This window comes from Hydractinia symbiolongicarpus, chromosome 1, assembly GCF_029227915.1.
Source record: "Hydractinia symbiolongicarpus strain clone_291-10 chromosome 1, HSymV2.1, whole genome shotgun sequence".
Classification (NCBI taxonomy): Eukaryota; Metazoa; Cnidaria; class Hydrozoa; order Anthoathecata; family Hydractiniidae; genus Hydractinia; species Hydractinia symbiolongicarpus.
The window spans coordinates 12,577,019-12,592,120 of NC_079875.1; the positions used below are offsets into that span (position 1 = coordinate 12,577,019).

General features: G+C 35.4%; 3 protein-coding genes across 4 annotated transcripts in view; 2 read left to right on the forward strand and 1 right to left on the reverse strand.

Moving 5' to 3' along the window:
* Positions 1-15,102, reverse strand: part of LOC130640001 (eukaryotic translation initiation factor 3 subunit J-like) — a 35,566-nt gene that overhangs the window by 8,659 nt on the left and 11,805 nt on the right. The window contains exon 1 of one of the 2 annotated variants that reach the window (XM_057447118.1): positions 4,580-4,731. The exons of the other annotated variant lie outside the window; for it this stretch is intronic. Within the exon in view, the coding sequence (XP_057303101.1) occupies positions 4,580-4,592 (13 nt within the window). The 5' untranslated portion in view covers positions 4,593-4,731. Of the gene's footprint in view, positions 1-4,579; positions 4,732-15,102 lie in introns of those variants that run through there. 2 annotated transcript variants of the gene reach the window in all.
* Positions 6,890-9,172, forward strand: LOC130639969 (methylosome protein 50-like). The gene has a single exon (XM_057447115.1). The coding sequence runs from the start codon at positions 7,648-7,650 to the stop codon at positions 8,596-8,598; it is 951 nt and encodes a 316-aa protein (XP_057303098.1). The 5' UTR covers positions 6,890-7,647; the 3' UTR covers positions 8,599-9,172.
* Positions 9,750-13,374, forward strand: LOC130639985 (15-hydroxyprostaglandin dehydrogenase [NAD(+)]-like). Its single transcript, XM_057447117.1, has 7 exons — positions 9,750-9,903; positions 10,096-10,219; positions 10,451-10,563; positions 11,050-11,146; positions 11,711-11,787; positions 11,870-12,006; positions 12,576-13,374. The coding sequence occupies exons 1-7, from the start codon at positions 9,811-9,813 to the stop codon at positions 12,703-12,705; spliced, it is 771 nt and encodes a 256-aa protein (XP_057303100.1). The 5' UTR covers positions 9,750-9,810; the 3' UTR covers positions 12,706-13,374.

A 15,102-nucleotide genomic window follows, 5' to 3' on the forward strand; every position in this document is an offset into this window, starting at 1 on the left:
CTTCATTTAATCAAAAGGACAACACTGATTCTTTTGTTTTAGAGCCTGGGATCTAAATTTACCATAGATTTGCTCACATGCATTCAAAAAACATTTTCTTTTTCTTTTAAACGCGAACGAAACAAGATCAAAATGTCAAAGACAGTAAGTAATTCGAAAACATGTTTGCCTACTATAGAAGCAACCACCGTGATTAAAATTTAAAATTGTCAAACACTTTAAAACTAACTTACAAGTGTCGTTTCTGAATTTTCTTTTACATTCATTACAGCAATGCTAGAAGTCGTGTCAGGATTAACGATTCACTTAGTGATGAATTTAGTGTAAATGTTGGTGTACATCAGTGTTCTGTACTAAGTCCTTTGTTGTTTATTCTAGTCTTAGAACACTGTCGATGGAGTTCAGAACAGGTTGCCCATGGGAGTTATTGTATGCAGATGATTTGGTTCTCATAGCAGAGTCGATGGAAGAATTAGTTGAAAAGTTTGAGAAGTGGAAGAAAGGACTAGAAGAGAAAGGGCTGAAGGTAAACACAGCAAAGTCTAAAGTCATGATAAGTAGCATTGCAGCCAAGTGTGACCTTGTAGTTGGAAAGTGGCCTTGTGGAGTTTGCAGGAAAGGGGTTGGTAGTAACTCAATTTTTTGTCAGACTTGCAAGCATTGGGTACATAAGAAGTGCAGTAGTATTAGTGGAAGGTTAAGAGCTGGCATACAGTTTGTATGCAAGCGTTGCAAAGGTGAGATTATAGAGAATGAAGTATTTTCAGCTTTAATGATGTACAACAGTGGCTCGTTAGAGATAGTTAAGAACTTCTGTTACTTAGGTGATATGTTGGGCAGTGAAGGGGGTGTTGGAAGAAGTGTTACTTGCAGGATAGGTTCTGCTTGGAAAAAGTTTAGAGAGTTACTTCCTTTGTTGACTAGCAGAGTCCTGTCAATTGAGGTAAAAGGTAGGTTGTATGAGGCCTGTGTAAGAAGTGTTATGTTGTATGGTAGTGAGACATGGGCAGTAAAGCAGGAAGATCTTGACCGTTTAGAAAGGAATGATATGAGAATGGTTAGGTGGATGTGTAATGCCAGTCTGAGAGACAGAAAGAGTTCAGATGAGCTAAGAAGCAGGCTAAGTCTCTGTAGAATTAAAGATGTTATCCAGATAAGAAGATTGAATTGGCTGGGGCACTTGGAAAGAATGGAGGAGGATAATTGGGTAAGAAAGTGTAGAGACTTGATAGTTCCTGGGGCAAAGCCCAGAGGCAGACCGAGAAAGACTTGGAAGGAGGTTATAAGGACAGACTTGATAGAGAGGAAGTTGAGTTTAGATCTAACACAGTCTAGATCAGATTGGAAGAGGGTCATTAATATACCCCGTCCAACCCATGCTAGCATGGAAAACGGACGTTAAGCCGAGAATGATGATGATGATGATTCATTAGGCTAAAAAATCGATCAAAAAGTGGACTGAGGAAGACCTGGCAAGTGCGTTATCTGAGGTCGAAAACGGAATCTCGTCTATCCGAGCAACAGCTAAAAAATACGGAGTAAACGAAGCCACAATTCGCCTAAGAATGAGAAATAAAAAGGAAAATAAACAATTTGTACGGTCTGGCCGAAAACCCACCCTTACTGAAGCAACTGAATCAGAATTAGCTGAAGTAATCCGCGTCCTATGCTGCCTCGGATTTAGTCCTACACGAGACCAAGTCAAAAATCTTGTCAAAGAATATGTGGAGGCAAGAAAAATGAAAACCCCTTTCGCTGAAAACCGCCCTGGGAAGGAATGGCTAAGATTGTTTATGGAAAGAAACAACCTTTTCCTAAAAAAGGCAACAATGAGCTGCAGTGCGCGTAAGGCCATGACAGCAAATCCTTTCGTTGTGCATGACTTTTACGACATGCTTGAAAAAATCGTTGAAGAAAAAAAATTTACACCCAACCAAATCTGGAACTGTGACGAATCTGGATTTCCAACAGATCCGAAAAGGTGCAAAGTGGTCAGCAGAAGTGGCGAAGTCGCATATCGAGTAACACCAGGTGCTGGTCGGGAAAATACAACAACCGTGAACGCAGCTGGACAAGCATTACCACCACTTGTTGTTTTCCCAGGAAAAAATCATCAGGAGTCTTGGTTCCACCTGAAAGTAAGTCCCAGTAAATACAATTCTTAATTGTCACCCAATCTTCTGCTCCCCTTTCCCTCCTACACTATTTTTTATGTATCCGCTGTATAAAACATTATTTGGATCTTGTTAGGTATGCCAGGTACACTGTATGGTTGCTCAGATAATGGTTGGATGACCACTGATGTGTTTGGCGAATGGTTTAAACACTTTTGCAGAGTAGTAACAGATCGGCCACTTTTGCTTCTCTTTGACGGCCATTTGTCGCATGTGTCTGCAAGCCTTATCTTAAAAGCTATGGAGGAAGATGTGACAATCATGAAATTTCCACCGCATGTGACAGATATTTTACAACCGTTAGATGTAGCATGTTTTGGTCCCCTGAAGAGAGAATGGGAACGTGTCTTAAATGAATGGTGTGTTTCTTACGGTGGTAAGCGTCCTCTTCGAAAAGCTGACTTTGTGGAGAAACTTGGACAGTGTTGGCAAACCGCACTTACTGAAGATAACATAAAAGCAGGATTTAGACGAACAGGTATTAAGAATACATATTTTATTTTACAAAAACGTCATTAAGTGAAACTGCTTCTCCTCTTGTGAAATGTGGAAAAGTACATTCAACTTGTTTTTAATCTAGGTATATTTCCGATCGACAGAACGAAGTACCCGGAGAAAAGATTTGACCCACGGTTACTTAAAAGATATAGAAGATGGTGCGAAATGGGAAAACCAGAGGACGTTATGGAAGAACTTGCTCGCGCTTTAAATACGCCGAAAAAAATAAAAGAGCCAACGAATAAAAATGCCGCGACAACGCCAACGCAATCAATCGACACCACACAATCGCCGCTTCTTGCTAACGCTTCTTCAGCATCCTTTATTGATGCTCCTTCAACTGCAAGCACCAATCAATCGATGCCAATACTTCCTGCATTTGATAATCACTGTTGCGAAGTATCGAAGTTAATTGGGCCTAAGCCTTTGCCCTACCCTGGAAAGGTTTGGGTGCCCAAATGGGTACTGGATGATCCTCCATCAACATTTGAAGAAAAGCTGCTATCTTCAATTAAGGGTCCAGTTGAGAAGACACAGCCAGTTCGCCGAAAAGTTGATTGGAAAACAAAAGTGATGTCCACCAATGATTATTTGCAAAAGTTGGTCGAGAAAAAAGAAACTAAAAAACCAACCCTGAAGCGTCGAAAGATCGAAGAAAAGGATAAAGAGGATAGTGACATATAATCTGTAACCGATGAGGAGATAGTTGAGGACGAGGATGAAGATACAGATAAGGAAGAAGATTATGCTGACGAGGAAGAAGACGAAGCAAGACTTGTTAAATTATGGAAGTGGTTATCACCACCAACTCAGGAGGAAGAGATTGTTGGGAAATGGTTTGCTGTCGTCTTTAAACCCGAGTCAGCAAATGTAAAGAAAAGAACGCCAGCCGCTTCTCTTTACATTGGAAAAGCCACCACTCGATTCCTTTTAGACGCAGATGGTCCAGCATGTATTATTGAATTCGACTGTCTGAAGCCACATGTTGGGAACGGTACAATATTAGAGTCGTATACAGGAACCATGCGGGATATTTCACTTTCTAAGGTCCACGATGTAATAGCTGGTCCTTTGGAGGTGTATCCAGAGCGAGCAAACAAATGGAGTGTTCCTGGTTATCCAAGCATCGAAATGTTTTTTAATAGAGTGAAAAATATAGACAGAAAACAATTGATTATGATATGAACAGTTTCTGGGGCACGGTTATATGGTAAACTGCTTAATTCACATTAAAGGTTTGAAAGCTTACAGGTTCAATCCCTACATAAGGACCCTTGTTTTGTTTGGCAGTAATTTTAAAAAGGTTTTTGTAGCTCAAAAAGGAGCCTAAGACACTCTAAAACCATGGTTTTGTTACTTTTTCTTACTCCTTTTTTGTTACTCCTTATGTGGCGCCGTAGATTAGTGGTTATAGCTCTCGTACTTTGTGCGGGAGACCGGGGGTTCAATCCCTCTTGACGGCGATTCAACATGGGCGAGTGAATGTTACCATAGCCCCGGGTTAACCCAAGCCATGTGAGGAAAATTGGGAAGATGGCACACTGTGTGGGCCGTTGGATGTTGCCGGGAGTTGTCTAGTAGAGCGCAGGCTCTAATTGGGTCTGCGTAGCTCAAAATGAGCATTAAATACTCTAGGACTCTCCATCTACGCCATGGCCCCTCCTGGAAATAATAGACAGGGTATATCCCTTGATATTTGTGAGGCTAGCCATGTAAAATATGCACATCTATCTCCTTCCTGGAAACAATTGGGGACCACAGTCACACCTTAAATTTTCACTAAACTTACCCCCTATGTATTTTTTACTTCTTTAATCGAATGAAGTATTTTATATCTAAAACGAGCATTTGCATTATGATCAGCACAATTAGGTTGTGTAAAAAAAATAAAAAAATGAAAGTCTCACCCCAAGAAGACATCCTTTCTTTTTTATTCAACCTTACTTGCAGATTATTTTGTTAAATTTAAAGACCAGACTTTAACGCCATTGCGATTTAAATTCCGACAAAAGGGTCTATTCATTTTTTGAGTCCGTAAACTTTATCTCATCTAGAAATTTTTAGTTTAACTGGTCCGTAAATTACTTGCTTGCCATCAGAAATTAAAAATGACATAAGTGCACCGGCATTGAATATATTTGAACATAAAACACATCGATCCGGGTTAATGAGCGTAGAACACGTGCCTGCAGTCCTCTGTTCCGTACGATGTCATTCACTGTACGATGTTGGGCTTTTTTGCCGTAGCGCTGAGAGTGACCATCCTCGTACAAAACTGACCATCTTCGTACAGCGGCGAATATCGTCAAAATATAAAACTTTTATAATAAAATAATAACTTTTTTAAAATATCTTCTTTTCTTTTATTTCGTTTTCAAAAAGAATACATTCGTTTTACGATCTAGATGCCTATTTGAAAAAATACTAATAAGGCGAGCAGGTTAGACTCCTATCTGGATCTCATCAACCTCGTCCCCAGGACCTATTAGGCTTTTCATGGTTTTTATGGTAGTGACTTTTGAATTTTATGCTATATTGAATTTTCGTGCAAAAAAACTGTAAATCACCCTTGTCTCCAGTGCCTTTGCGTGGCACGTACGAAACTGTTTTTGTAAGCATGGTTTTGTTAATAATTGAGTGAGAACGGAGAAGAACGCAAAAACTTTCAATATATTATTTTTTCTAACCTTTTAAGTTATTACGATAGGAAAAGGTAGGTAAATATCGACCTTTTCGAGTACTTTTTCGAACGCACATTTTTAAATTTATATAAAAACTTTTAACGCGTGTTTTTATGTTCAGCACAATGAAGACTGAAAAGAGGTACATGGAAGAAAAATTTTAGGAATGACTAAACGGAAACAATGATGGATTTTTATGTGGAAGAATAGACAACGTTCTACGTGCTATGAAACGAAAACTTTGCAGAAAAAAATTCCAAATTGTACAAAGTTAGTATTGTTAAAAAAAATTCAACTTAAGTAGAAGAAGTGAAGTAGGCCCAGCCTCGTACACAGTTATTTAAGTTGTACGAAGTTGGTACAATCGTTAGATAATAATGGTCAAAAATTAACGTTCAGAGAATATTTAAGATATTATAATGTTTACTGAATGTATTTAGCAATGCTTAGATATTCATTTCTAAACCAAATTATTCGTTGCATAATTTTTGTACAGCAATTGCAATGCCCATCTTCGTACAAAATTGCCCATCTTTGTACAAGTGCGAAAAATGACCAACCTCGTACAACGGGTCAATTTCGTACGGAACAGTGAGTTTAATCCCCAGAAAAGGCTAACTAACCACTATGATTATAAATCACTACTACTATAGCTAGCTAGCTTATAATTAAAAAAATATTGATCCTTGCTATAGCTAGAGCACTCTCCATGTGGATGTAGTTGTTTTGATTTCATTTTAAGAACAATGGGCATGTGAGGCAAAAAACAAAACTCTTGTAATTATTGGCATGTCAATATCACAATAAACATTATAAAAGAAATCCCTAGAAGCCACTCACACCCCTGGAAACAGCATGAGAATGTTGGGAACTGCACATGCATTACTCAAATCGTGAGAAAACACTTTTGAAAAAATATAAGTACTGCATCCTGCCTTGCACACTTGTTGGCATGCATAGCTGGATCTTTTAATTTGAAAAATTGTAAATTTGCCGAATTTTTGAGTTTTTACTTGCCAATTGGCCAACTGACCCTATTTTTGTGCCCATATGACTCTAATATCCGACTTTTGTGATGTCTGCCTAATACACCTTTTCAGAATTAGCACAGCCATGATTAATTTTTCCACAACTAGAGCAGGTTGGACTTTGAACCCCGTTTTCAGTAGTGAAGCTGACAAAAAATGATTTGTGCCAAAATAGGTGGTAAATCTCTCAGAAGAGCCTCTCTTTTTACCACTTCTTGCATGCTTTTTGCACCAAGAAAGGAAGATTCAAAGTCTAAGTTGCACCATTTGCAGTAAAATTAAATATGGTTGCCGTAATTTCAAAAAGGAGTTTTGTCTTAATTTTCATGTGATTTAGCACCAACACGATGGTTACATATTTTCTCAAATATGCCTATTACAGTACCACTGTTTTATATCATCTGCTACAAGACTAATGAAGTTTTTTTTCTTATGTTTTTATTTTTCCTATTTCCAAATTTTATTATGTATATACTACAATATATATTCACTTTCATCCTCTAAACTAAATCCGTTTTTTTACATGGGTCGTTTAAAATAATCTTTGTATAATTTATATATATGATTTATGCTTTCAGTTTTCGTGAATCAGTCAAGATATTTTCCAAATATTTGTTTTTGTGAACAATTATTTTCATGATTTGAGTACCTTTTGCAAGTTTAATTCATTTCCGCCCTATTTATTGAAATAAGGCATTCATTTTTTTTTTTTTTTTGTGAACTAGGAAATTACTGAGAAAAACTACCGAAGAAAAAATAAAATTTTTTTTGTTATTCCTAAACTTTCACAAAGATTTATTTTTACGACATTATCTTTTCAGAAATTTCTGCTGAGATATATTTTCGGAATATGGACAAAATTAATCAACTTAGGTACGCCTTTTTACTTATGATTCCTTGTAATAAATTTCCTAAAAAATTTTAAGCCATTTTTACATTGTTTTTCCAAAGTGATCAAGGAAGAAAAAAGACATGTTCGATTCCATACAAAGCCCTTTTAAGGAGCTTTAAGCCAATCAAATCATCAGATTTTTTTATGTCAGCCAGATCTTTATTAGATTGTAATGAACCATATATATTAAATTTATAATAGTAAGGCAAGAACCAATGAGCTTTCAACTGGGAGATGGGATCTATGAAACTTAATTTGGGTCATCTGAACTTGATGAAAATACCTGAATTTTAGATTTTGGTGAAGAATAAATGGGGGATTGAAGTAACTGCACATCAAATATTTTGTTTGTTTTATAGCTTGTATATTAAAGTATGAGTTCTTTGGAAGAACAAACAGGAGTAACAAAGGTTCCAAAATATATTGATGGTTTGAGTTTCAATGATGCTGGACAATTAGCTATTGTTGCTTCAAATCTGACAGGTAGATGTTGGAATGGTTTATTGGCTGTATTCAATGATGCAAAATTCGCACCAAATATACCTCATGTTGACTATGCAACTCAGAACGAGGCTGGTTGTACGGATATTGAGTGGATTGATGAAAAGAGAATAATTATTAGTACTGATGCAGGGACCATAGAAGTTTGGCAACTTGAGGATGCCCCCATACTTTCAAATGAAATTTTATTGTCTGAACACAATGATATTTGCTCAGCACTTAGCATCAGTAAACAATCAAAACAAGTTGCTAGTGCAAGTTGGGACAGTAGTATAAAGTTGTGGGACCTGGAAGTTGACATGTCTATACACAGCGTGCATTTGCACACTGATAAAGTTCTTGATATTTTATGGAATTGTGCTACTCCTGATGTGTTTGCGTCTGCATCTGAAGATGGTACTGTTAAATTATACGATAATAGAGGTACCGGAAAACCTGCAAGTTTGCTCGATTATCAAGCAATAACACATCCAATGTCGTTGGACTGGGTAACTGAGGAAAAAATTTGTATTGGTTACAGCAATGGAGATGTTTCTATGTTAGACACGAGAAACACTAGTCAGGAAATATCAAAGGTTAAAATCCACAAAAAACCTATACATAAAATACTAATTATTGAGGATCAACATCTTGCATCAGTGTCAGATGATATGACAGTAAAAGTCCATAAAATTGCTAATTGGGAGAATACATATTCTGATTCTCGGCACACAGATTATGTCAGAGGTTTAACGTACCAAAAACAAGACAGGTCTCTTTGGACTTCTGCTTGGGACGGTTCTGTGCACTGTCACAATATTAAAATAAATGAAAAAATGGAATAGGTTATTGTATGACTTATAAATCAAACATAGGTTATCAAATTAATGTTTTCAATTCGATGTTCCATAATTATGAAAAGTCTATATTTTAGTGGGCATAACAAATAAGAAAATTACAAAGGAAGGATTTTATAGCTTTGCAAGCTTCATAGAAAAATCATGTGTGTACAAAGAATATTATGAAAATATTATGTCTTATGTCTTTTTTTTGCCCCTTGCCATTAGAAAAGGGTTGGGCTTTTCCTAGGATCCCTAGGTGAATCATGTTGAGATTTTCAGTATGTGTATCAATATTTTTCATGAAATTAGTCAAAATGGTTGAAAAATAGGGGACTAACAAGAGAAACCATAGTCTATATTTTATTTACGTATAATCCACAAATTCAAAATCATCTATAGCTGAACATCATCAAGGCATTTAAGGACCTCTTTTCAAAAGTTGTAACATGTATAAAAGTTTCGTTCAGATTTGGGGTTTTACCATCAAATTAATGATGTAAGGATTTGAAATGTAGGGGGGGGGGGTCATACTCCGGTGCTCCAAATCAACAAGGTACACACTTTTTTTGCAATAAAATTGATCATTGTCCTTTTTGTCCATTTAAACTTTTAAACACATCAAAAAGTAAAATTCAAGGTTCAAAAAGCTGTCGTTTTAAATTCTTACTGGATTTGAATGCATTTCCTGGTTATAGTTGCAAAAAATACAATATATTTATGATTCGAATTAGCATCTTAGATTTTTGCATCTGTGCTTGATTAATAGAGGTACTAAGAAGCAAACTTAAAGTTTTTCCAACTATTTAACTTGAAGAAATGAAGACAGAGATATTTGTTTTCAATCAATTGTTTTTTTTATTTTTTTATTACATATTTAAACAGCCAGAATTCTTGATGAATAATTGATATCAATAAAGGAGAAATTTCCAAGACCTAGAAAGCCTAACATGTAAATCTTTTATTAAAAAAAAACGTTTTAATTAAAATAAGCAACCATTTAACTTGTATAGATACTGTATGTAATAAGTGTGATCCTGTGACAACTTGTTAGGATATGGGTGTTTAATAAACAGTAAGACATTTACATAGTTGCTTAAGCGAGAAGGCTGTTTAAGGATCTTGGGTGCTAATTCGAATCACAGCATGATCTAAGTAGAAATTCGTTAACGTTTGCATACCCTTGTTGTTTTTAGATGAATTTAAAGTAACTACGAAATGATTTTAGATAAGGCTGTAGCTTTGATCACTGGTGGAGCCCAGGGGTTTGGTAAAGAATTTGCAAGATGTTTGTTAAGCAACGGTTCACGGGTAATACATTCCTGATTTCTAGCACTACTATTTTATTTTTAATTTTTACCAACAAAGAGGTATTAAGTTGGAACTTTATACCAGCATACTGGTATGGGTACTCAAACCTAAATGTCAAAAAAATTTAATTTAAAAGTTTAATTTAAATCTCCCTTTAAAGGTTCTCTGGTTAATTTTGATAGTGTTTTATAGGTTGTTGTGGCTGACATGAATAAGGAGTTGGGGAATTCGTTCCAAGAAGAATGTTCAAAAGTTTATGGTCACAACAAAATGAAATTTGTGTATTGTGACGTGACCAATTCTCAAGAACTAAATCGTATGAGCTTCTTGCTTTTATTTTTGTTAATGTTGTGTTTTTTATTGTGCTATAAATTTATTTTTTTTAAAAATATAAATTTTCAATATGTCGAGAAAAGTATTGTGAGTAAAATGATTATGTTTAAATATTGTATATTAAAGTTCCAAAATGAATTTGAATGAACATGTGTAGACATATTCGTGAAACATTTTTCTTTTAATTTTATTCCAAGCTATATATTTTTAATAGGTACGTTTGAACTAGCAAGGACTGAATTTGGTGGTTTGGACATAGTATGCAATAACGCTGGAATCATATCTACCAAAACCTCAGACGTTAGGCCTCAGATTGCTGTTAATTTGGTATGATGTGAGCCATACTTTAAGAGAAATAAATTCAGATTTAAACTGTGTTAGTTCTAAACTTAAAACCCCCGTATCACGTCTGTTTCTATTACCTTGGCTTTAGGCTAACTAAGTCTTTCTTGGTCTATCTCTTGGCATCGTCCCGGAAGGTATCAAGCCTCTCCACTCTCTTACCCAATTATCCTTTTCAATTCATACTAAGTCAATATTCTTATCTGGGTAGCATCTCTAAAGCTGCGAATACTTAGCATGTTCCTTATTAGCTCATCTGAACTCTTCCCATCCTTTACCTAACCATTTATTATATCATTCCTTTCTACACGGTCAAGATTTTCTGCTTTACTGCCCATGTCTCACTAATGTGCAATATAAACATGTCTTCAATTTTAAAAATATCCTGAAGGAATGTAGGTGTAACTGTTTTCTACCCTGGAACTATTCAAAAATTTCATCTGTGAATTATGTTTTAATTATCATTTCTAGACAGCTGTTATCGAGGGGACGTACAAGGGAATAGAATTGATGAGTAAGTCAAGTGGAGGAAATGGTGGGTTGGTTGTAAATGTGGCGTCGGCAGCAGGTTGGTTTTTTTACGTGCCTGATTTAGTGTAAATGTATGACTGCTTTTATTTATTTTCAAGAAGATCCATGATTTTGTTATCTGTTTACATGCTATGCTTATGTTCGTAATTCTATTATATGACTACTTTCAATGTTCAATGCGCCTAAAATTGGCTATATTCTTATTTCACTGTTTATTAAGGCACAATTGACAATTTTTTGGCTGTTAATAATAATAATTATTTAATAATAGTAATCATTTATTTCTGCTCTATTAGATTGACATGGTTCTTTTTCCCTAACTTTAATTTATGTGATATATAAGTACAGTAGAAAAAATAATATAATACAAAAACACCACTAAAAGAAAGAAACAAATAATCCGATGGTACAAATTTTTGTCATAACATCGTGATTTTGATATGTACATGACAAATAGTGAAGAAATTTCCGTCCAATGGTAAAAATTGAATTTCTTACATAGGCAATCAATATGCATATATGCACTACTTTTTTATCTCTGGTGTTGTTAACTATTCCGAAAAAATCATTTATATCTATATACTTCCACCTTATGCTACAGGTTTTCAGATGATGCCAGGAGCACCAGTTTACACATCTACCAAGCATGCGGTGGTAGCTTTCACACGCTCGTTTAAGGTATAGGATGTTTTTCAATGCTCTTGTGGTTAGGTTAATGTTTTTTATTTCTTTTTCTATTTCATATTTAAAATTTTTTTAGCATCTACCGGTTTTTGCTATAGACGGTGTGAGAGTGAATTGTCTTTGTCCTTTTTTCTGTGACACTGCTATGTTACGCAATGCAGAAAAGGAGAATCCTGAGATGAAGAAGAATTTTGAAGCTTTGCCAAAAATTCAGTTAGTAGCTAGTACTGTTTACTTCCAGCAGCCTTTTTTGTATCTTAAAGTCTGATTTCTTTAGGTGTTCATGGCCGCAGCCTGCTTAGTTCGTGCCAGCGCCCATTATGCCTAACCTCCGTTACGCTAAAAGTGACAGTGTTTTTGGAATTATAATTAGATTGTTGTGCTGCGAGCTGCGGCTATGTTTCTATTCTCTTTTAAAATATGTGAATAAAAAAATGTAAAAAAATACAAAAATATAGGCGGAGATAGTGTGGTGATAACGCCGTCAACTTGTAATCATAATGTTAAATGTAGTGTTGTCAGCCAGCCGCCAATTGGCTTTTGTGGCACGCAAGCAAGTTAGAGTAATGTTTTACGTTACTTTAGCGGGTAATAGTAACTTAGCGTTGAAGAGGAGGAAGAGCCAACCGTTCGGATGATCAAAAAGGACGCTAAAACTTCCCGTTAGTTACTATGTCAGCAATATCATTAAAATGAATTAATACATATCAAATGTTAGCGTGGGTGCGCAATAGAGCTTCCACTTCAATTGACACTTGACACTGCATTTTGTTTTTCTTTAGAATAAAGGATGTAGTAAAAGCCTTCATGCAGTGTGTTGAAGATGATAACATGAATGCGAAAGCGGTTGCTATTATGCCACCTGACAACGTTTACACGTTGGTGTTTCCTCCTGCCGTACCAAAATTGTAGACGGTTAGTTAAGATTGGGTAAAAATTTCGTAAAATGTATTAATTTTAGCGGAAATTAGTTTTGCGAGTGTTTATCACTTTCGCGAAAATTATTACTCACCAAAATTATAAATCTTAGCTTCGCAAAATTCACGTGAATAAAATTTAGCAAATTTTTTTAAAAAAGCGTTAGTGCACTGATTAGCACACAATAATGGATCCGCAAATTTCTTTTTCAACAGTCTTTACTTTATCTCTCTTGCATTGAAGATACAGTATAAATTGAAAGAAGAAGAAATGAACAGATCGTTTTTGTGCATATAATTTTATTATAAATATCTTTAATTATATTTTAATTTATTTGGAGAGTATTGCGATTTGTTAACTTCGTGAAATATTAAGAAAATCATGTGAAATAAGATTTTTCACTTTTTACAAAGTTTAATTGATGCGTTAAAATGCATTTACTAACCAGTGGTCCGAAACAACAGTATTTAAATTTGAACGGAGAACTGTTGCTATAAAAAAGATTTTCACGGCTTATGACGGCTAGTAGTACCTGCTATATATTTTAATTTTTCGATTATTTTTTTTTATTGTTTCTTAATATGGAATGAAGTTTTTTTTGTGATGTAACATATTGTATATGATGAAATTAATATTTCCAAATAGAAAGCACTCTACGCCGAACATCTCATGTTGTGTTCTTCCTTGTATATATATCATATCCTTGGTATCTGTTACTAACTTTCAACATTTGTTGGTTATTACGATGCAGTTTTTAGTGCAACTCTCTTATAAAATACGCTTAGTGCGTGTGTGTGCGTGTGTGTGCAATGTTACAAAGAGGATATTTTTAGTCTCATTTGTTGAACGCCAAATTGTCTATTGTTTGTTTGTGGCCTGTTATATTACCTATTTACGAAGAAAATTAACAAATCGTCCTAAGTGGATATTTCTGTGTGACACAACTGGTCTTTAGTGATTTTCCTTACTAAATGACGACGACAGCAGAATGTCAGTATCTTTCCATACCACATGGCCTTGTCATCATGGTACGCAGGTTCTTGACCTATAGGTTTGTCAAACATGCAAAAAATTAATTTGTTTGTGTCTATTTTGCGCAATCACATTTCGCGCGTATAAATTTTATAGATGTGTTAAGTGCGTTTTTGGAACGCGTAAATAAGGAACTTTTTAGCTGTCCATACTCTATTTTAAGCCCTTAAGGATTCCGTCCCAATAGCTGACTCTTCCTCCTACCCTACTGTAACTATGTTACATTACCGCCAGAGATACGTATAGTATTGCTCTAACTTGCTTGCCTGCCACACAGCCGGTTAGCGATCAGCAATTGGCACTAAATGAGCTGGCAACACATTTAGAGAGCGCGTGAGTGGGGTCTCGAACCTGAAACCTTATGATTACAAACCGAATGCACTACCACTACACCATCTCTGCGTTTTTGAGCTTTCTTTCCATTAAACGTTCATGTCGCAGCACTAAACGTCGGCGCTCACTCAATCTACTTAACTTGCATTACCTTAAATATTATTTGCCTATTCGGAATTTGATTTTGGCTGTTAAAAAGTTGTTCGTTAGCAAACGCTTGAAAAGTTGACTTGTTTTAACTTTCGAAGCTGTCGAAGATTTTATGTTAAGATAGTAAAAGAACTGTAGCCAAAACGACGGAGTAAAAACAGCTAACAAGCTTATCCGTCTGTTTGCAGTAAAATGTTGTTGCGCAAAATTAAATGCAAAGACTATAAGATGAAATACTGGCACAATCATAAAAAGAAAAATATGGCGCCTAACGAGTCACCTTTTTGCAAACACAAGAACCAGAAGTGTCCTATTTTTTTGGTAAGATATTCAATTTTTAATTGAAATCAAACTCTACGAGCCATCAGCCTGAGTGACCGAAGGTGGGTCATTAATAATTGTCAGGCATAATAAAAAAATTTGTTGTTAAAAGTCGGTAATCATGCGAAAAAAAAAAAACTTTTTTCTCGTGGTGTAAACACTCAAAATATGGCGTGCTACGCATCGCCCAAAGTTGCAGATGTTTTTATCCACTGAGTAACACAAACAAATATTCGCCAAACACGAAAAAAAAATATTGATTTGAAAAGATTGTTTACTCTCCATATCTTTGAACATCTAATAAGCTTATGTTGACTTTAAAAATCAAAACTTTAGAAATAGACATCTTGAATAGAACGCTTTTTCACATCTTGGTTTCTTCGTGATATACAGCTGTTTTTTTCCTTACTTCTACTTTTCGATGTTTATATTTGAAGAACTAATTCGAGCCCCCATGTTGTCTTAGCCTCGACCTCGACAAATGGATTTTAAATATGAGTTTTCTAAAATACCATCTGTGTAGGGCAAATAAACTTCACATTTAAATTCAATAAA